This window comes from Mytilus edulis, chromosome 8, assembly GCF_963676685.1.
Source record: "Mytilus edulis chromosome 8, xbMytEdul2.2, whole genome shotgun sequence".
Lineage (NCBI taxonomy): Eukaryota > Metazoa > Mollusca > Bivalvia > Mytilida > Mytilidae > Mytilus > Mytilus edulis.
In genome coordinates this window covers 8,685,836-8,708,827 of record NC_092351.1, presented here as the reverse complement: position 1 = coordinate 8,708,827, position 22,992 = coordinate 8,685,836, and the positions used below count along the sequence as shown (strand labels likewise).

General features: G+C 31.8%; 1 protein-coding gene across 1 annotated transcript; it reads left to right on the top strand.

Moving 5' to 3' along the window:
* The first annotated feature begins 587 nt into the window (after positions 1-587).
* On the top strand, positions 588-18,518 carry LOC139484722 (uncharacterized). The gene is made up of 13 exons (XM_071268614.1): positions 588-709; positions 1,776-1,824; positions 2,077-2,265; positions 5,194-5,529; positions 6,110-6,424; positions 6,997-7,059; positions 10,016-10,357; positions 10,676-10,990; positions 11,262-11,564; positions 12,674-12,745; positions 15,057-15,251; positions 15,860-16,518; positions 17,130-18,518. Exons 2-13 carry the CDS (start codon positions 1,779-1,781, stop codon positions 17,361-17,363), a joined length of 3,069 nt encoding a protein of 1,022 aa, XP_071124715.1. The 5' UTR covers positions 588-709; positions 1,776-1,778; the 3' UTR covers positions 17,364-18,518.
* Positions 18,519-22,992: the final 4,474 nt, after the last annotated feature.

The following is a 22,992-nucleotide window of genomic DNA, read 5'->3' as shown; positions in this document are numbered from 1 at the left end:
TCATATATGAGATATACGTTTATTGATTCGCATCAATATAGACTGCCTCATTCGATTTTCTTTGTATAGTATGATTATGTCTAGCCGTATGTGCAAAGGATGGATGAATATGTGTTCTTTGAAGACTGTCTACGAATAAGAGTATATGTCAGTACGGAAATGGTATGCATTTGTTGGAGCCTCGATTACATATGGTGGCATAACTCTTTACTTTGAGAGCACCATCACAACTTGCTTAGCAGCGATGCAACTACATTATTTAAAGTAATAGCTCCATAATAAACAATTTTTGTGACTTCCTGTTATTTGCTTTGCTATGTATAGCCAATCTGTACATCTTAGTGTCAGCGACAGTTATTTTTTCATCTTGAAACTGATAAAAAACGAACGCACATGCCTTATATAATTTTTTTTCAATTATCACGCCAACTAATTTTCTATTCATATTAATAGTTTTTGAAGGCCTCATGGAAGATTAACATGTAATTAGTAAATGTGTTACCTTCGTTATTATTATTATAATTGTCTGAAGAACAAGAAAAGCAAATATTTTGAATTGAAAAAGACGATTGAATAAGATTCGTTTCGTTTTATTTCTAATCTGAAAAACAATATCAGCTACAAATGAAAAGTTGCGTCACATGTGTTCATTTCCCTTCTCAATGGGATGTAGTTGAAGATAAGATATACAAGTAACAAACCATTCAAGGTAATGAATTTACTGTTTGCTGCAAAATTTGATTCAATTTATTATACATGCAATTGTAATAGTACAAAACAGTATGCACGGTCTGTAACCTCCTGTTAATTGTGTCTTCAAAGAATACTGACAAACGTCACAATGAAGAATTTCCAGTTCAGCTGAAGTCGTGCATTTTAGTTCAACATTGAATAACGCCGTTGTTTTACTCGTGTATTTTTTTATTAAAGTACTTTCATATTTGGTTGATTTTTATCCAGGAAGTTTAATACAATGTACATGTTAATATAAAGATTTAAAAAAAGGTTTGGAGAATCACACACAGTGAAAACCATAGTATTAGCATAATTAGTCCTACTTGCGTTTTAATAAATTGCTATTGATTCTTATTTGGTAGGAAAGAAAAAGTTTCTACTAATATTTTCTGTGATGATTAATTCTAGATTGTCATAATTATTTACACTAATGTGACAGATGAAGGTAAACGTATCGTCTATCATATAACAGATGAATCTTTGAATAACATCTTTCCGATTTAAATAACCTAATCATATTGTGTAAAAAGTTAAAAATTCAAAAAAGGTAACAATTTATTTTGTTCTGATTTATTGCTTTGAGAGGACTCACTGGAGTTCAAATGTTGGAAGCCTCTTTTTAATATTCTAATTATTTTCAGTGAGACTTTATACGCTTGTTGGTATACCAAAAATTATATGCTTAGAGTTGAATATGAAAATAGACTCCTTTATATTTTTTGTGTGTGTTTGTGCTATTCTGTAAATATTTGTTCATCAACATACACCACGTCCTTCTCCTCTGTAATACAACGGAAAGTGGTATGGCAATTAGTTATTCTTGAGTAAACCTCTTATTTCAAAGTCAAATTATCATGCTGCTGTTCAATTTTATATCAGATAAAAGGAATAAAGAATGATTATGATTCTATTATATGCTAAGGACTTTCAGTTTAAATTTCTCTGAGTTCAGTATTTTTGTAATTTTATTTGAATAACATAGCCATAAGTGCAACATACCGTATCCTAAGTTAAAAAATTAAATGCAATTTCCATTATAGACAATGTCTGATACCAGGGAAGAGGAGGAACCTCATGATGACACCTTAGGTTTGTCAATTTACAATTCATATTTTTCAAATTCTTTAATAAGTTCAATAAAAACTCGTTCAATTATTTTAGATGTCAAATTAAATATGGATAAATCAGACGAAACTCCAGGTTTTGCTGGCACTAACTATAAACTGTTTTTATTTATGTATTAGGAAAATTATTTGAAGTTCACATTCATAACGTATAAATTGAAAACAAGTTGTGAGAATGCAGTAAAATCTTAACAAATAGGTAAACATTTATGAACAGGTCATGGAAAGATTCGTAAAAGGACATTAGAAAGTACAATTATTCAGGAAAGGAACCAATGCATAGATAGCAGTTCTTCAAGAACAAATGGAGCTGGTAATCAGTGTTCATGGCCTGGTTATGACAGACAATCAACATCTACCTCCAACCAAATAAGAGGTGAAGAGACAAATACAGATCATAGAAAAGGTAGTATATTTTGTAAACTTTTAACATTTAAAAGTTAAGAAATATAAATAATATGTATGCGGTTGTGTAGAGAAAATATGCTAGTTTTGTGTGGTTGTTTTTGTGTGTACGGGTGAATAAAAGAGAGGTAACCTAGCTAGGCGAAGAGGAATAAGTTTAATTGAACGAACTATTTATTGCTTAATTGAAACTTTGTTTCCTGCATAATTTGCATAATCAGGCAATTTGACAATGAGTTTATCAACAGGATAAAAAACCTTAACATTTCTTATTGTAGTTTTATCCATGGGAGTCACCTATTCCCGATTGTGACATGTTTGAGTGTGTGTTTGCATAGCAGCGTCTTTAAAAAAATTATATTTGCCAATAACAATGCCTACCGAGATTGACAACCTGATCATACATAGTTTAAAAGTAACGAGATTTAATATGATTGACAATAAGACAATTCTCTATTACAGTCAAAATGAAGTGAGTGTAAGCAACTATATGCCAACATGTGACGTTAAATAATGAACTGCTACCCATACCGTTTAGTCAGCTGTATAAATCCCCGACTCATACCGCATCTTCTTATACCATTGACGAAATTAAACAATCTAAGAATAGAAGGCACAAGTTAAATAAACAGGCTCTGAAAAGCCTGTTTCGCTCACCTGTATCTACTTCGGTTTTGAAAATCATGCAAAATAAGGTGAAAATCATAGAAAATATTATCATATATCTTTATAATGATGTAGGTCAAATTCAGTAGTCGGCTCTGTAGTTAAATTTAAAGCAGGTCATCCCTTTGTATTTCCTGAAAACCTCTTATCAGTATTTACATTAGTTTTCAAGTTGTGGCTATTTGAAATTGTTTTCAATTTCCCATAGACTTATCTAGTAAATCCCTATGGTATATTTTTAGCTATGGCGGTCATGTTGGTTGGATGGCTTGGTCATCGGATACATTTTGCAATTAAGATATCCTACTAAAAATTGTGGATTAGTTTAATTCTATTTGGCACAGTAGAGTATGAGGAAAAGACTTTGTAAAAGATTACAAAAATTTATACAAACATTGTGAAAAAAAGACTTTCAACTCCTGATGGGATCAACTGACACTTTTGATCATTTGACTTATTTGTAGATATTATTTTGCTAAACATTTGTGTGATGTTTACAGTTCATCTCTATCTATTTCAATATTCAAAATAATATCCCAAAACTGTAAACTTTTTTAGAATTACCAATTCAGTGGCAGCGACCAAACAACAGGTAGTCTGATGTGTCAGAAAATTTCAAGACATATAGATCAGGCCATAATGAACATTTTAAGCATATCATACTTTTGCCTAGAGGGGAAGACTTTAGTAAAAGTAAATGGACAACGACGACCGACGACGGACATCAAGTGATGAGAAAAGCTTTCTTTTAAACTTTTTGCTAGATAAGCAAAAAATATATCTCTTTAAGTATTTCTATGCTTGAAATCATAAATCGAGGTTGTCAATAAATATTTATAAAGGAGGAGCGATTCGCTCTTACAAATATTGCGATTTTCTAATACAAAATCATTAGTTATCAAAGATACCAGGCTTATAATCTAATACGCCAGGTTAGTGTTTCGTTTACATACAACTCACCAGTGACGCTAAGATCAAAATATATTTAAGCACAATTTTCATATCAAATTGGTATCATTTCTATCATTTCATATTTGCTTAAATAGCTTACCGAATGGTCCTCAATTATTTTATGTCTACCTGTGCGAATTTCAAACGCGCAATTTTACACCAGTACTTAAAAACCTTCCATCCTTTATGGGTGGATTTTACATAGATAAATAAAATCGTATAATATAAGCAATATGAGGATGTTAATTTGATGTTTGCCTTTTTGTGCTTCTTCGTTACATTTGTTGTTTTTATAGTGATTAAGATAATAACACAATGTTGACTGCTATACCCCTATTTTTGTCATTTTTACCTATTGTGTCTGTTTGTTTTGTTCACGCATCGTTGAGAATATAATGGAATTTGATGCGACTGTCATACAAGTGAGAGGTTTAGGTAGCTATAAAACCAGGTTCAATCCACCATTTTCTACATAAGAAAATGCCTGTACCAAGTCAGGAATATGACAGTTGTTATTCATTCGTTTGATGTGTTTGAACTTTTGATTTTGCCATTTGATTTGGGACTTTTTTTAAAATTTTCCTCGGAGTTCAGTATTTTTGTGTTTTTTCTTTTTCTTTTTATCCAAATGGGCTTCTGGCACAGGAAATATTTTGCTGTGCATGTTATTTGTACGCTCTTGTTTAACAGGAAAAAGATATACAGACTTATTAAGTAAATTTCTGTTTGTAGTCAAAGTAATTTGTTAAGATAGATATAGTTCTATTCAGTTTCTCTCTTTGAACCACTTCTAATGTAATATACAAAAATCAATCAAAAGTGATTAAACAAGCTTAATTGCAAAATAGACTATTACTTGGTAACATAAGTAAGTTTAACATGGTCTGGACATAACTCGTTTTCTTGTTTCATACTTCTTCATATTAGATGTGGCCGTCCAACTGTTGTGAATCGACTATAATAATTACGGATATTACGTGACTTCTATAGACTATACGTGCGTCTGGCGTACCAAATTATGAGTCTGGTAATTTGTTTTGGAATTTTTGCATCTACTTACTTTTTTATTTCAAAAACATCAAAATTGAATTTAAGTTCTTTCAATAAGCATAACATGTAGTGGAACTAGCATAAAAAATATATGACCAAACGGACTTTTCTCATCTCTCAGTGTGCCACGTACTGAACGTGTAAGGTGATTGTAATATATGCAAAAATAACCGATCAGCAGTCCCATGTTTCTGGTACCATATGTATCGTTAGTTACTGTTTACATGTTAAATTTGTTGTCATGATCATGCCCGTGTTTTAGATATTATTCAATGGAAAGAAGAATGCCGTTCATGCAGACAAAAAATCATCAGAAATTGGAAAAATGTGAAGAAATATGTATATCCTGTTGCCTTGCTAGAACAACTTTTTAAAAGAAAGTTACTTAAACGAGAAAACTTTGAGGATCTTAATTGGATGGATAGGTCCCTAGCACTAGACAAAGTCTTAACATCGTGTTACCGAATCATTTTCACAAAGAAACAATTTGACATATTGAAAGCAGCTGTACAGGATGTAAATTCTGGTGCTAATATTGAATGGGATGCCAGCATTGATGACACCAATACAGTGCCTTATGAAGATATCAACATTCCTGGTACGTTTTGACTGTTGTATGTTAGACAAACTTTTGATCATTTAGTCCCACAATATGCTGCCTTTTATTATTCTATTTTCAGGGAGCCCGTTTTTAATCTGTTTTATTATCTGCTTATTTGGAAAAAATATATTAACATTAGGCATTAGGCAAGTGGTAAAGCATTGTCATGATTGTTAATTAATAAACGTGAATTTTTGAAAATATGTTCTGAATTTGACTTCTAAGCCGATTATTAATAGGAGCATGGCAGTCCATCGGCAATGGTATCAACCTAATAAACGAAGGTGACGACATATTTTAAATTTCGTTTGTCCGACATTCATAAAATACTCCAAACTCATAATTCTATCTTATTTGAAGTTATATATATATAACAAACATTATCAGAAAAGAAAAAAAAATTAAAAACGAGAAAATACTGAACTCCGAGGAAAATTCAAAACGGAAAGTTCCTAATCAAATGGAAAAATCAAAAGCACAAACACATCAAACGAATGGATAACAACTGTCATATTCCTTACTTGGTACATGAACCCTAATTTCTGGCAATTAGGATTTAAATGATTTTTTTTTACAGAATATGTTGTCTCATCAAACGTTGGATTCAACCGAACGTTAACACGAACTGTAAAGGGAAAGGTTGCAATCGACATCAAGGATGATTTTCTCGTTCACTCAATTATAACAATTGATGAACATGAAAAAGTATCCAACGATCTTAGAAAACACACAGTGTCTGATACGTTTATACAGATGATTTTCGACAAATCTAATACGCGTTCATTAGATTGTTTGGCACATAGTCTACAACAATTCAACGAGAAACAAAAAATAAAGCAAAGTAATATTAAGTCTCTGGTGGATATGTTACTTGGAAAAAGCAAACCACCAGGTAAAGTTATAGTTAGCATTATATGTTATTCTAACTTACCAAGCAACATGATTGATAAGATTGTATAATCAAATATTTCATACATTGACTAGTTTTGTTGACATAAATATCAATTATGTGGTCAATTTTATAAATTTCCTGTTTACAAAAATTTTAATTTTTTTTGAAAAACTAAGGATTTTCTTATCCCAGGCATAGATTACCTTAGCTGTATTTGGCTCAACGTTTTGGAAGTTTGGGTCCTCAATACTCTTCAACTTTGTACTTGTTTAGCTTTATGAATATTTTGATATGAACGTCACTGATGAGTCTTATGTAGACGAAACGCGCGTCTGGCGTACTAAATTATAGTCCTGTTACCTTTAATAACTATTTTAAACTGAGGTATTACAGGTATTACAGACTAAACTACGCAAATTGTATTGCAAATTTCGAAATGAAAATATGACCGGTTATGTACATGTATACATGACAATCGCACGATAACTTCATTTTGTCTTTTGTGTTTGTCTTTCTATTTGATATAGTGATATATTTTTGTCGGTTGCAATTAAATACCTTTCAAATTACAGACTTATCAAGTGTAAGAAGCTCAATAGAAATGGTACAGTGCAGCTTTAATCAAACAATAGAAGGTGAGTAACAGCATTTATAAAAAGTAAAATCACAAAAATACTGAACTGAAAATCAAATATGAAAGTCCATAATCACAAGGCAAAATCAAATGACAAAACACATCGAAAACGAATGGACAACAACTGTCATATTCCTGACTTGGGACAGACATTTTCAAATGAAGAAAATGGTGGATTAAACCTGGTTTTATAGCGCTAAACCTCTCATTTTGTACGACAGTCTTCTCAAATTACGATATATTTTTTCGTTTTCCTTCCTCTTGTAATGTTTTTCTTATATCATACAAATTAGAATAACTTGATATTTGGTCAGTAGCTTGACAGTCATGAGTGGTACTGTGAGAGCACTGTTTTGATTGGCCAGACATCTACTTTCTGTTTGCAGATACTTTGACATTAGACAAAGCTTGAATGAGTATTTCCATTTTCGTAACACTGAAGTACTTCTAAACATAATGTCTTAATATTTAGTAAACATCTTAACAATGGGTAGTTAGAAGGGTTTTATAAGTTGCCATGCACCCACTTTCAGTTCGCCAATACTTTGATTTGTTCCAATTTGACTTTATACATGAGCTTCTATGGAAGAGTAAAAAGAAGCTAGCATTATTATTAAACTTTGTGTCACACTATACAGATGATTTACTATAACTAAAGAAATCAAAATTTAATGACTATGTTGAACGCATCTATCCCATCGAACTGGAGGGAAAAAGGATACAACAGATATAGTAAAGTCTGCCTCACATCTTGTTTTACATCTAGCAATTGACAATAATGGTCGATTGAAAACAAAACTTCACGATAAAAGCAATGACTTCAGCATAGCAATTGTGAACTTTTAATTTCTATGTAGCAACATTCCAGCAGCACCTGCATATGGATTATGCAATTGATACGTTGTATCAGATCTGGAACTTTGTATCATCATTTCCTTGATAGAGGATTGCTATTCACAAGGAAGCTATTCAACAAAGAGTTCCAAATGGTGAAGTTGAAATCATCCAATTCATAAATTTTACAGACGCCATCACGTGTTGGTTGACTTTTATGGAATACCGTATAGCGGGACATTTTCGTGGGATGTAAATTTTCGCTTATTTTCGCGGATAGAACAAAATCGCCAAAATAAATGCCACTAATTTAAAAGTGCTCATGCAAAGGTATTGATAAAAATTTTGAATCCGCTAAAATATTTTGAATACCTTCTTCAATAAAAATCGCGAATTTTTACACCCGCGAAAATAACCCGCTATACGGTATCTGTTTCACAGATGACAACTGCTTTGTTCCAATTATTGTCACCAAATACTGTCCATTTTTCATCGAATGTAACCTTCGGAACTTAATCACCGGGTCTGTACTGGCATGCGCAGCACGACGGGTGCCACATATGGAGCAAGATCTGCATACCCTTCCTGAGCACATAGGATGTTAAGTGGGGTTCGTGTCGCTCCGTGTTTTTGTTACTGTTCTTTTATATCGTTTTTTGTCTTTTCGTCGGTTTCGTTTTTTTGCCATGGCGTTGTCAGTATGTTTTCAACTTATGATATACAAATAATTAGATGTGGTTTGATTGCCAATGAGACAACTCCCCCCAAAGAGCCCAAATGAAACAAAGTCAACAATCATAGGTCACCGTACGGTCTTCAACATTTTGCAAAGCCTAAACCTCATAGTCGGCTAATAAATGACCCCGAAATAACAAATGTAAAATAATTCAAACAAGAAAACTAACAGCCTAACAGCGGTCGCCCACCCTCCCCTAACCTGGGACAGTGATGAAACAGTATAATATACGAACAAACTATAAAAATCAGTTGAAAAGGAAAAACTCATCAGATAGATACACATGTACAATGCACAAAAATAAATAACAAAAAGCCAGAGTGGACGTGGCAGTGTACTTATACATCCCCACATCAAAGGCAATAAGTACAGATCTGAGAGTATTCGCAGTAACTGATAGCTAGTTCACAGAAAAAAACCCCAACTAAAACGAATGTTTGGATGTCCATTTATATCTTTTGCCTCTATCTTGAATGAATCTAAAATATATCGTTACACTTTTTTCAAGTAAAACTAAACAGAATAACTACAGTACAGAGTTTCGCATTGACTACTCATCAATTTTTCATTAAATTTGGAATTGTTATATTCGAACGTCACTGATGTAGACGAAACTTATGTCTGGCGTACATATATATATAAGCCTGGAATCTTTGATTAGTTTTCTGAACGTTGGCTTTTCTGATATGTCTTACCTACGTCTTGCTTCCCCCTTGCGATACTTTAATCACGAATGGTGTGTGTATGACAAGGAGTGCATTCTTAACTTGATAACATCTGTTTATTTCCGGAACTGAATCATGTCAATGTTTTTATGTCTTTAAATGCTAGACATAAACAATGTGCAGGAGGGGAACATAGATCAGAATCAAATTATAAATAATAAATGAAATCGTGATTAGAAGATATTTCAAAAGGGTTCTATTAAGGCGAAGGATATTTTAGAAATTATTTAAATCTTTCAACATTATTTTTTTACGGTAACATATGAGTGTTTTTATGCTTCGGCCACGCATCGCCTTTAACATGTTTAAGACTGCATTTACGACCGTCAAATCCACAAAAACGGCAGCAAATTATAAACTGCAATACTGCTATTTCTTATGTAACACATTTAACGGTAATTTGGTCTTTGGAGGTAAAATTATTGTTTTAATTAAGGCAAATTATTTTACTGTTTTTGACAGTTGATCTAATGATAATACACAGGAGACACAATTAGAATAATTTAATTTTTATTTCTTTAATCCTTGATCTTCAAATATTTGGTTATAAACGGTCCTGTTGTAGGTTAACTCAGAAAATCATTTCTAACTCACCAAATTTATATATTGTTTTTTATTTACCAAAAAATATTATGTAACCTTCGATATATATCTGTTCACAGCATCTGCTGATCTTATGGTAAAACTGAACCTTACCAATGACAGTCAACAAGACCAGTCTACTTTCAATGATAAAGTGGTACAAAATGTTGAAAACATAACGCCGGACTTGATGAAAGTTCTTCGCAGTTATCCAACAGGAGCAGACAAAGGATCTGTTATCATATTTTTGAAATCGCTAGAAAAGGATCTTGCAAAAAGACTTCAGCGAAGTCTTATCGATGGCAGTTTCGTTGAATTGTTGGACAAATTGTTCAATGATAAGGCAATAAAAACAGCATTGTCTAAAGGAGATTACAAGTTGGAAGTAACAATACAACCTTACGAAGGATCATCACTCCAAGGTATGAGTATGTAGTAAAATTTACTAGTTATACAAAGAGAACTCTCATCATTGCTTATACAAATTATAAGTTATACTTTAATGAAACCAATTCGTTTTTAATGATTAAAGTACCAAAAGCATAACTATACTTTGTTGGATAATTAAAGATTTGATAAATAATTATGTTAAGGAAATATCAAAATCGATATCAAATAAAAGTAAGTTGACTCACACTCAATATCTAGCTTTATTTTTTTTACTTCGATATTAAGCTTGTAACAATACGTTTTTGGTTAGATCTATGTACCGTTTATTCTTTTTTATTGTACATTTATAGATGAATCTAAATGTTTGACTGAAAATGAGAAACATCCATCATCAAACCTGTTATCTGTTAACAGATCCTTTTTGATCGACCAGATAAATGTTATTGCATTAATGCAAGCTTTTTACAGAACTAACACAGAGACTATTGCGAAATTTGAAAAGGCTGGAATTTATAAAGCAACTGAAATCACAAAGCAGTCGGAGATATTTCTTGATGTTGTTGAGGAAGAAGGGCTTCAAGAGGCATTTTGTAATATTCTGCAGGAAAAAGAAATGACATACGTTCTTAACAGACTTCAAACGTATCAGAAAGTGTGTTCTGCAGGTATCAATTTTCGTTTTGATATAGAAACATCTGCAATTTAGTTTCGTCTTTCTTCGTTGTTTCAAATTCACAATCACCGTGTAATGATACAATTACGAAATGTACTTTGAAAATACTAAATGTAATTACTTGAATTTTGAGTGATGCTGTATTTTAATGTCAGTTAGGTTGTTTTGGTCCAAAATTTAATAATAAATACCAAAAGTTACTGTAGAGACATGAAATTAAATTAAAAGGATCAGTTTTTGTATCAGATGTTTTATTTTTTCAGATTATACCAATTTGCGGAAAAATATCATTCACAAATTTGAAAAACTTGTAAAGGATTTAGATATCGATGACATGAGGGAGACATTTGTTGAAAGAAAAGTATTTGATATCCATACCTTTGATAGATTGGAAGAGCAATTTAAAGACAACAGGGAACAAGCAACAGCAGCACTTCTCATTGAAATATTGAAAGCAGGACACGAAGCTGTAGTGACTTTGGTAGATGTTTTATACATGAACGCCATTGATTCATTGGCCAATGAGTTACTTGCGCCGTTTCCTTTGACAACTTTTGATGAAGAAGGTGAACCTTACATAATACTCAATTATATAACGCTGTAATTTAGAGATTATATATAACAAATGGGAATCAAGATCAAATAAAGCATTGAAGCACACTTTCCTGATGACTCAATGTATCAGTGCTTTATGGTTGTAAATACGATTATTTTGTAATGATTTAAAATTCTAATTTTAACTCTAAAGAATACGGTTTATATAGTAAAAGAAAGGCAGAAAATACCAAAAACCAAGGGAAAATTCAAAGCCAAAGACAACTGACAACGCCAAAGCAATTACAAAAAGAAATACAAGAGGACAACACCAGTGTGTAACACACATCAGTGGCAACAGAAAAAAGAGCAAACCTAACCATACAAACAGCAAAAATAGTTCTATATACATGTCAACATAAAATCTTTAAGAATATTCTTAGGAATTATCGAACAAATTAAACTACCCGAAACTGGACTTTGTTTTACATTTAACTTTATGTTTCCATACACAAAACTGCATTTGACCCTAACGTTTAGTAAGCTAAACTAATATTGAAAATACACACAAACGATTCTTAAAATAAAACTATGAGGGGAAAGCATTTTTAAAAATGAAAACAACATGCGTACAAATGTAATTATGATAATGAAACTGTAAGGAACAGCGTATTTCAATGTAGTATAAATAAAAAGAGATGCACAATTTATGTCGACCATACCACTATCATAAAATACATTATAAATCAAAACACAACTACAGGTTAATTAAACCTTGATAATATATATAATCGAAGACAGCTAATTTGTTTTTTGAATCAAGATAAGTTTTGCTATCTCATTTACTTGCCCTGTATTACTATCTTATTATTTATATCAATGAACAAAGTACAGTGACTTGTTTACCTTTTGTACCTTATTCTAACGTAATTCTGACCATAACTAAGTTCGCTACTATATAACAGTTACAACAATATCTAGAACTTTTCAAATTATTAATCTATGGAAGCAAAATTCAGTTTTATTACATAACGCTTGTGTTAATAAGAGACAAATGTAGAATAATCGTGATCAGTATTTACTTATGTTGGTCTGTATTCAAAATTCATTCATCTATAGAATTTTACGTTATTTTCTTTAGATGCTGAAATGGAACTAAGAGAATCTGAAGGCTTGTTGTTTGAGGGAACTTTTCGAGTAATTGTAGAAAAAGGTATGACGAATAACCTTTGAAAGCTGTATATATCTGAATAATTAGTTTATGACAACAGTATAAGTTAAACGTACTCTTGACAAAAGAACCGTTGGTGATTTGTTGAACACAGACTGCATTCACATTGGGGACAACGGCTTTGGTACTGGGATTATTTTTGAATGATACATGCAATTGTCAACTGTCAGTAATAATCTATATCAATGCCATTGTTCGTAAAAAATTAAGATATCAAGATAACAACAATAAGTTCACAACAAAGCGTGTTTGTCTGATTTGTGCATTCTTATATGTTCTAAGGAGTCGAGACATTTTTGTATTTGTCTACGGAAGCGTATTGGCGCCACACAACTTTTTTTTATTATTTCTTCCTATGTCTGTGTTATTACGCAAACCTATAACGCAAACATTTGTTTTGATCTTATTTCTTATTTAAGATTAAGAGGATAAGCAGTTATAAATGGAGGAGGCTGCATACATTAAAATTTATACTTCTGTGTTATTATTGCAAAGAAAAACTTGATTATTTAGAATTTATTTTTGACAAATAACGAGTAGAATAATAGATATAAGAAGATGTGGTATGAATGGCAATGAGACAACTCTCCATCCAAGTCATAATTTCTAAAATCAAATAATTTAATATGGGTCTTCAACACGGATCCTTAGCTAGCACCTAATAGCAACCTATACTGTGCCCCAAAAAATATATACATGATAATACATGTATATATATTACAAATAACATTGAATAAAATGAAGTAATATCGAAGAAAATAAAAAATCAACCCTGCTAAAACAGCTGTATAGCCAAATATAAAAAAAACTTCCAAAGTAAGCTCTCGTTTGAGAACTTTGTGAAGTTGATTAGATTCAAACAAGCTACCCTTTGGCAATACATGTATAGAATGAAGATGTTTTATTAATAAAATTATGTATTCTCCATTCAAATTTCTATTCAAACATCTTAAAATACTTCACTATATATTGAAATGAAAACTCAATGACTTTTTATCCTTAACATATTCTGAGATTTGAAAAAAACATTTCTATATTAATAATCCATTTTGAAGCAGAAAAATCATTTTGTCTATTTGACTTGGGAGTTTCACAATTTCAATAAAAATATGCCTATACTAAATCTATTTTCTTGTTAATTTATATACTTTTCTGATGCAAAAATCATTCTTAATTTATGTACAATTGCACTTTAAGTATTCACTTATTCCTTTGCATATTTATTATAAAGATTTGGCCTTGTATTTATGTTCTTTCCTTATTTACTAGTAAATCATAACCGAAATTAATGACAGACGGACAGAGATACAAAACTTAATGAATAATTGAAATCAAGATGTTTGCGTTATAGGTTTACGTTATAACGCAAAGATAGCTTAAATAAATTTAAAATAATGTGTGGCGCTAATACGATTCCCGTATTTGTCTTCGTCACACATAAAACTTACAAATGCCAACATTATACACCTTCATTCACAATTTGTTTTATGGTATATTGACACATGAATACAACGTAATTTTACATGTACGACAATGTGATAGCAGCACAACAATTCATAGCAACCGAAAGTTGTCAATGCTCGGTCATCGACAATAAATAGATATAGACGCTATGCAAAATCTGCCATTAAAAACCCCAAATGACTCAACATCTGTACAATGTATCAAGGTACAAAGCATATAAACCAACATCTGAAGCAGCATTCTGACAAATTCCCTCTTTTAATCTCGATCAATAGCAGTATAAATATTGAACTAAAGAGCACACATAATTCAACAATATCTAAATAGAATTTAATAGAAAAAGTAATAAAATACCACGCGGGCCATCATAAACAATAGGTCAAAGACAATAAGCAAAAAAACCCCAATCATACTTATTTTAGGGCATTACAACAATTTTGAATAAAAATCCAAATTCACCAAAATAGTAAATGCACGCATTTCATCTACATGTAGTACAATTTGATCGAATCTGTTGATACAATTGTATGCCGTACTTATAGATTGAAATGTTATCCATGATCGAAAGACATCCAAAACAAATTCTTACAAATTGATGCGACAGACATACGAATTATGCTTGTTTGTAAGAAAAGCTAACTGGTTAAGACTTGTCTAATTGACATGAAACAAAACACAAACCTCAATATATACACAAAGCAACGATCTCAACTAAAAGTATGCTCAGTTATTGAACACTAACTCAAAGCCAATTAAAAAGAAAATAATAATGTTTTTCAAGACTTTGTTTACTTAACTGACCTTTCTAGTTATTTTTATTTATATATAGATAAATGTGCTATGGACAAGAAAAGAGCAGTAGAGGAGACCTGTTCCAAATGTCTGAAATATGAGGAATTCTATGCGAATGCATTATTGGAAAGAGAAAAAGCCAACACAAACCTCTATGACAAAATATTGGTTCAACAAGAATATAAACGATTCCTAAAGTACACAAAGAAAAAAGATATAGAAATTTCAGATGGTATGTACAATATAACACAAATATTAAGCATATTATTTTTGTCTATCTAAGATAATTGCGAATGAATTTTGAGAGAGGAATATTGCTACTCATATTTGAAGTCGCGGCATACATGGGGTCCCACTTACCCTGCATTTGCATTTGAAAGTCAATATGTCAATTATTCTTTTATTATTGTGTCTTTTTTAAAATTTTTGACAAAGGTTGAAACCGTAATCCCTATACTAAACCAAGCCCCGTCAGCTCATTGACTATGTAAATCATGTTCTTTCAGATAATGGTTTAATTTTGTAGGTTTCTAAATACTTGTTCCTGTAGTATCGTTTCGATAGGGTGGCTCGTACATAAAAGAACTATATAGAGAAAGACTAACCACTGAATCCGTGCATGCTTGCATTGGTTTTATGAGTTTTGAATGACAAGCATATTTTGTTGTTAAAAGGAACATTTTTTAACAATTCCTCAATCATCATAAATAATAATGTTGGAGGTTAAAATAACTGTTCATTAACATTTTGTATATTCCACCCTAAAAAGAATTATTGTTGTAACAATAAATTTAAACAGCTGTCAATTTATGTAGTAAATTATATTTATTCAATTAACAGAAAGATTTAATCCAACCATTCAGAAGGAAAGAGAACACTTTTATCGCCACTCAACAGCTGTAATTGATCTCAGTAAAGAAGCATTAGTGATGTTGTTGAAATATGAACTGTCCAAAAACGGTGTCAAATTTGTAGACTTTCTGGCAAAGAACCGACATCATTTTTATCACTGTGTCTATACATCTTGCTGTCGTTGCCAATATTACATACCAGAAACATTGAAAGACTTGCCTGTATCTGTTGAGCATTTGGAAATTATACTAAATAGCAAAGGCACAAAACTAAAAGAACATCGACATGGAGTCTTCCCACAGTTGTGTTGTTGCCCTATCAATAGCAACTTAACAATTGACCAGCTTGACTATGTGCTACTGAAACTTATGTTGACAAGTCTCCAATTACAATTTTATGTTCAACAAGCTGTTGATACAATTGAAACGTGCAGAAATGAATCATTTTACAAGGCAGATTCTGCAAGACTAGAATATGTAAAGTATCTAGAGTTTAAAACAGAATTTCAAGATGCTATCCTAACTGTGTGTCGTTATTGCAACACGGAGAAAGAAATTGTAGGAAAGATGAAGGCCATAATGTTGAGACCACTGGATATGACTTCCTTGTATAGACGTCAACAGAAGATTCTCGATGTAGTCGAGGAGGTATATGTTTATCGATTATGAAATAAAGCATGCGTATTATAAGTAAAAAAACTAAAATTGAATATTTTCAAATATGTTGATTTTGTTTCCTCGAAATCTTCTTCAGCGACGATAACTGAAGAAGTCCTGCTGCTCTTCTCAGTTATTGCTATGGCAAAATACCAATATTGCGCTGGTCCTTTGCAAAGTTTTGTGGTCAAATCATTGGACCACCGCTTTTCAAGAAATCCGTTGTTACATGTAAATTTACCGAAAATAACACGTCAATCATATCATTTTTGTTAATAATGATACGTTTTTTTTAAAAACACTTGCTTAATAAAGTTGTAATTCAAAATTGTTTAAAATGACACGAGGCATCAACTCCAGAACTTTTAAATATATATATGAATCCAAGTATTCTCAACGGCATGGAATACATTCGCCGATTTGGTATAAACATTTCATCGTCAGTGTCAACATTAAAAAAATACAAAAAATATCAAATATCATAATGACTTTGAAAACACCGTTGAAAATATACGAATCTTCTAAATAAATGACAAACTCAAATATACAAAGCTAACTAATTTTAATGTAAAGTTTCCTTTAACAAAATTTGACTTTTTCAGATAACAGATGAAATGATCCGAAAGCAAGTAGAAGACAAAGTGGGAGTGATTGAATTCAAATCATCACTTCCAGAAGAAGAGTGTAGACAATTTTGCGGAAAATATTTTGAACAAAAGAAAGATGAATTGATTTCTTTCCACCGTCAATTAGAAAAAGATAAACCTCGTTGGTGGGGTAAAAGATACTTTCATCGTAAAAGCAAGGGAGGACCTATACAATCAACTAAAACATAGGAGAGCAGTCATTCTGATGTTGAATTTTACAATTTGTGTAAAGAACAATTTACTAGACAATATGTTTGATTAATGCAATTAATGAATTAAAACGATATTTTTTTAAAACATTCAAATAAATTCGGGTATTGATTATTTATATTGTTATATACTGGGGCCTTATTTACACTCAATCTTAGACCATGTTCACATTGACTTAAACTCGGTGTTGTGTAAGTGTAACTCACACGTAAACTAAACACAATTACATCCCAGCTCTTTTGTTCTACCAGGGTTGATCTGAGCCGGATCATCCCTACCAGATCCCCCCAGCTTGATTTTCTTTGTTTTGCATGCTTTCCTTTGTTTTGAAACATTTTGGCGGGAATGCCTAATCCACAATAAAGCTTAGATTTATTTAAAAAAGACACACTTTTAAAATTTATATAGAAAAATCCAGTCCATGCTGGTATTCGAACTCAAGACCTTTGGTATATCAACCCACGACACATATCCCTACACCAGGACGACCGGATACCAATTCTCAGTAATTTAACATACTTAAAGAAAGCAAGATATTTTCATAAGTGGGGAGAGTTGGCGGACCTTTATTCAGCGGGATTTTGACCCTTTTCATAAATAAGGCAAGTTGTCAGACTGATTGTTCAATGAGATTTTACCCTTTTTCATAAGTGGGGCAAGTTGGTAAACAAGAGTTGGCGATTTTTAAGAAAGTGGCGATTTCGTGTGGGCCGATTGGACAGTGGGCGAGTTGACATAGTTTTATATTTCAGCATGGTGTTCGAGGGTCATAAAGGTATATATTATTGTGTGGCGTTCTAACTAGATTTTCTGAATTGTAAATGTTTTTTTACTAATCTAAAACACATGGGATGTAAAAAAAGTTATCCCACTCGGACTTGGTGTGTCAGTGTTAGATCACCCTCTGGCCTCCGGCTATCGGGGTGATCTTACACTTACACACGGCGTCCTCATGGGATACCTATTACTTACGTTCCCATTGATAACCCTCAATGTTTACATGTAGTTTAAATCATATTTTGTCTACACGCAGTCAATGTAGGCCTTGTGTAGGTTAAGTATATACAAAACAAGGTGAATTTTACCAAGTATATTTAAGCAAAGAACAATTTTTGAATAAATATATATGATATATATTTTTTTATAATTTTTTTTTACGTAGCTTTATTAACCCCTTATCAAGACTCAAAGCATCAGCATTGCCGAACACATAGTTCTTTGAAAAGATGTTTCCGAATCTACTGGACGTACACAGAAATATTTGTCACTGGTCTTTACTCAATCAACAGTTCACTCATAAATGCATTACTAAAAAAAGTGTGAGATAAATTTTATTGTTCGTCTAGTGTCTCAGATCCATTAAAATACACTTAGAAAAATAAAAAAACCAACATTATCCCCTCCCTTTGCCAAATACTCCTTGGAGAAGAAATACCATTTGAAACAAACAGAAAAGATAGAAATGAAGTGATCCTTAACATCTAAATCCTTTTTCTTCATCTGTAAGCAAGCTGCTGCAGCACCTGCAGCCTACGTTTTCCAATACGTAATCGAGACATCTTTACTATCTTCAAAATACTGCAAATCATCAAAATGGCTTTCATAAAGGAGCAACTACTTAACTTTCAAGGGGGAAGGAAAGGGGGGGGGGGTATTTTTTTTCTGTGTCTGAATTTTTTTTTGCGCGAACGTTTTCTTCACCTTTTTTAATACTAGCAATTACACAATTGTTTTAATATTTCACAGTATAATATATGGGGAAAATCTGGATTCAGAATATAATTTGTTATCATCTGTATGACCAGAATATTTGTTTTTATTATCTGTATGACCAGAATTTTTTTTTTTTATCGAATTGGGAATCAGAAAATTTTTTAAGAAAAAATCCCCCTACTATTTTTTAAAGTCAAATGGTCGTTCCCTAACTGCCAGAAAAGTTGTTCGAAAAATTTGCATTCGGTTCTACGTGATGCACATTTTAATGACATATATGGTATAGTTTATAGGTGTGAACAAATCTTATGTACAGGTAATTAAACAAGGTGCATGTATAGATGTGAACAAAATTAATGTGAAACCAGTGTACATTACATTTTATTATTTGTAAACATGTTTACTGTACATGGCGTTTGGTGTGAACACGGCCTTAGATAATTACATTACATGTATGTTTCATTCTATATAATGCAGTTCATTTGTAACGATAATTTTCATTGGACGTTGACAATTAATTTGAAGGGTTAGATTCCACGTTCTACCAATCCGCAACTAAGAAAGCCGACATTTTGATTTCGATTTTTTGGGGTATGTAATTTCTTAAAAAAAAAATCCAAGAAAGTCACACTTGTAGCCTGAAATTCTTATTTTGTCAATATTGAAACCATTCTGAAGTGAACGCAAAGTATAAATACGTCTAGGGTTGTAAAAGCGTTGACCCGCGCTTCAATCAAAATGTACTTCGGTTAACGCTTTTACATCCCAATAAATTACAACAAGAAGCATTCAATTCGTAAATGTATGAATGAAAAATACCATTTTTAACAAATTTTGGTTTCAAAATGTGCAAATTAAGCGTCGAATACAGCTAAGCCGTCTGTCTTCTACTATTCGATTATAAATAAAGCGTTTGAACTTAGATGTTTTTTAACAATTGTATTGGAATCAAATATGTCGGTTACTGAGGATTTTTTTTTTATCCCAGGCATAGATTACCTTAGCCGTATTTGGCACAACGTTTTGGAATTTTGGATCCTCAATGCTTTTCAACTTTGTACTTGTTTGGCTTTATAAATATTTTGATATGAGCGTCACTGATGAGTCTTATGTAGACGAAACGCGCGTCTGGCGTACTAAATTATAATCCTGGTACCTTTGATAACTATTTACTAATTATTAAGTATTCAGTGTAGTGTTGAATGACATGTTGTTTGTGTTTCTCTCTCTTTCTTTGACATTAGTACATATACATCATAAAAAAGGAAATATAGTATAATCGCCAATGAAGCATCTATCAATCAAAACTCAAATGGAAGTTAAGTTCCGGGGATCCCTCAAACCTACAGAAAAACATTTGTACCATACAACCTCCTCCTTTAAAAAAGCAACAGAAATTGAAACCCACGAACAAAAATACTGTCATTGTTGCTATGTAATCACTAAACCATTTCTTAATTTATATAGATATAAAGAGATGTGGTATGATTGCATATGAGGCAACTATATATGCACCAAAGTTCAAATGAAGTCGATGGTAGCATTTATATGCAATCATGCAACCTTCAACTGCGAGAAAAACCTATACCGTATTTTATGCTATGAGAGGACCCAACTGTAAAATATAAAACAACTCAACTGAGAAAGCTAACTGCATAATTTATAACAAAAAATACCATTTACCAAAAACAAAACATGACAGACATTAACTAACATACGTACACATATGAGAAGACTCGCATTTACTGACAGCTAGTTCAAAAGCCAATAACAACCAATAAAAAATAATGTATCTAAGCATAAAATATCAATCAGTACATATCCAGCATTAAATGGATTTAGTGTAAAAACGTCATTAAAAATCGGAGTAAAACATGACCCTATGCAATGCAAGGCAATTTATCGACATATTGTAGAGCCACGAATGTTGCATATGTATATACACAAAAATATTTAGTTTGATTGTAATTAACTGGTAACAAGGTCATCTTTTTTTTTATAACATCATAAACAATATCCAAAGAGTATAATGTTGAATTGGTAACCTTTTAGAATAAGATTCTCTAAAGCATCGATAATTTTACCCGGATCGTATGTTTATTTGATTAAAAAACTTTTCTAAACTCTAAACAGACTTAGAACTTATTAATAACCTTCTAATTGTCATTTGGTGTTTTGCGCTGTTGGTTTTATGTCTTATTTACGCAAACAAAGGACCACATAATTATACATTACCTGTATTCGAATTTCTAAGATGACTTCCTTAAAAAAATTAACAATCTACATATGGCTGATCAACCTTTTAATTATATTTGAAAGCACAGAAATGTTTTAAATCAATCTTTGGCGAAAAAAAGATGAATTTATATTTGAAACTTCTTAGTTTGACTACTCATGATTTCACATTAAATTAAACGTCTTTTGTGATTTGAGTTGTTTATTGGTTTACAAGTCCTATCAGATGTTAAAAACTAGACTGACATGTTTTGTATGACTTTGACCACTAGAAAATCACCGAGACTAACTATATATGTACATTATGACACATTGACTATTTTAACTTCCGTAAACCCTTCCAAAGCACCTTTAGTCACCCATTTTTTGGTGGGGTTTGCGTTGTTCGGTAATTAGTTGTTTTGTAGGGTATTATAAATTGTTTGTTTTTTTGTCGTTTTCATTGGTGTGATCTGTTTTTGTTTTATTGTTTTGGGATGACCTTTAAGTAGTATCGGCTGGTTCTTTTTTTTATTGAAGCAGATCCAAGGGCATAATATTGAGAAAAAAAATAATTGCATTAAACTTAATTGATTTTAACTAAATCAAAACAAATTAAACGCTCCTATTTTTTTTTTAACTAGTTTTCTTCTTTCTTATTTAGAAAAACAGTTTTCATATTGTTCCACCTATAATTCTTTAAATACCGGAAAATTTAATAAAAGCAAAGGGAATTTCTAAATATCATTGATCAATATGATGATAATTGGTTGAGTTTTGTTTCCTTAACGTCCATAATATTTCATCATATTCAGCCAAGAACATAATTATCAACAGTTTATCAAATATGCAAGTTTTGTATAGTTTTGAGCCTGGGGATTACGACTGCAACTGAATAGTGTGATCGATCGGGACATAATATTTGCCTGCACACTAGCCAAATACAGACCCATAAAAGCTTGTTGTTTTAGTTGTTTTTTTAACTGTCTAGAACGAGACGTCGAACCCTTCTGGTCGGGACGTGATCTTGAATCTATAAATCCTGCATAAAAAGATAACAACCAACTTTAGCATTGGCTTACGTTTGTGAATGGTAAAAGTCCTAGGATGAGCATACAAGTATTTTTAAGCCCGAGTAAATCCTTGTTTAAAATGTTTTTGAAGTCTGTCGGGATTGAAAATTGCACTAAACCTGCAAAATTCACAGTAATCTGGTCTTTAAAATTAGTATCATAAAAATATATCAATCAATCTTAAAAGTTTATAGTAGTTTTCGTTTGCAGATAAATATCAAAGTTTGTTCAATTTAAATGAAATTTTGAACAGACTTTTTTGAAATAGAATTGAGATTGGAAATGGAGAATATGTCAAAGAGACAACAACCCGACCAAAGAGAAAACATCAGCCGAAGGTCACCAATGGGTCTTAAACGAAGCGAGAAAATCCCGCACCCGGAGGTGGTCCTCAACTGCCCCCATATAAAATTGTGTATCAGTTCAGCGAAAATGTACATCACACTAAACTATATGTATATAAATAAACCAAATTAAAAAAAAAAAACCAAACACTAACAAAGGACAGGTACAAAAAGGAAAAAAAAAAGACAACTGTATTAAGCTTTCTAGAATATAGTTAAGTTAAATTAATTAGAATTGAAGACAAAATGGAGAACCCTAACTCC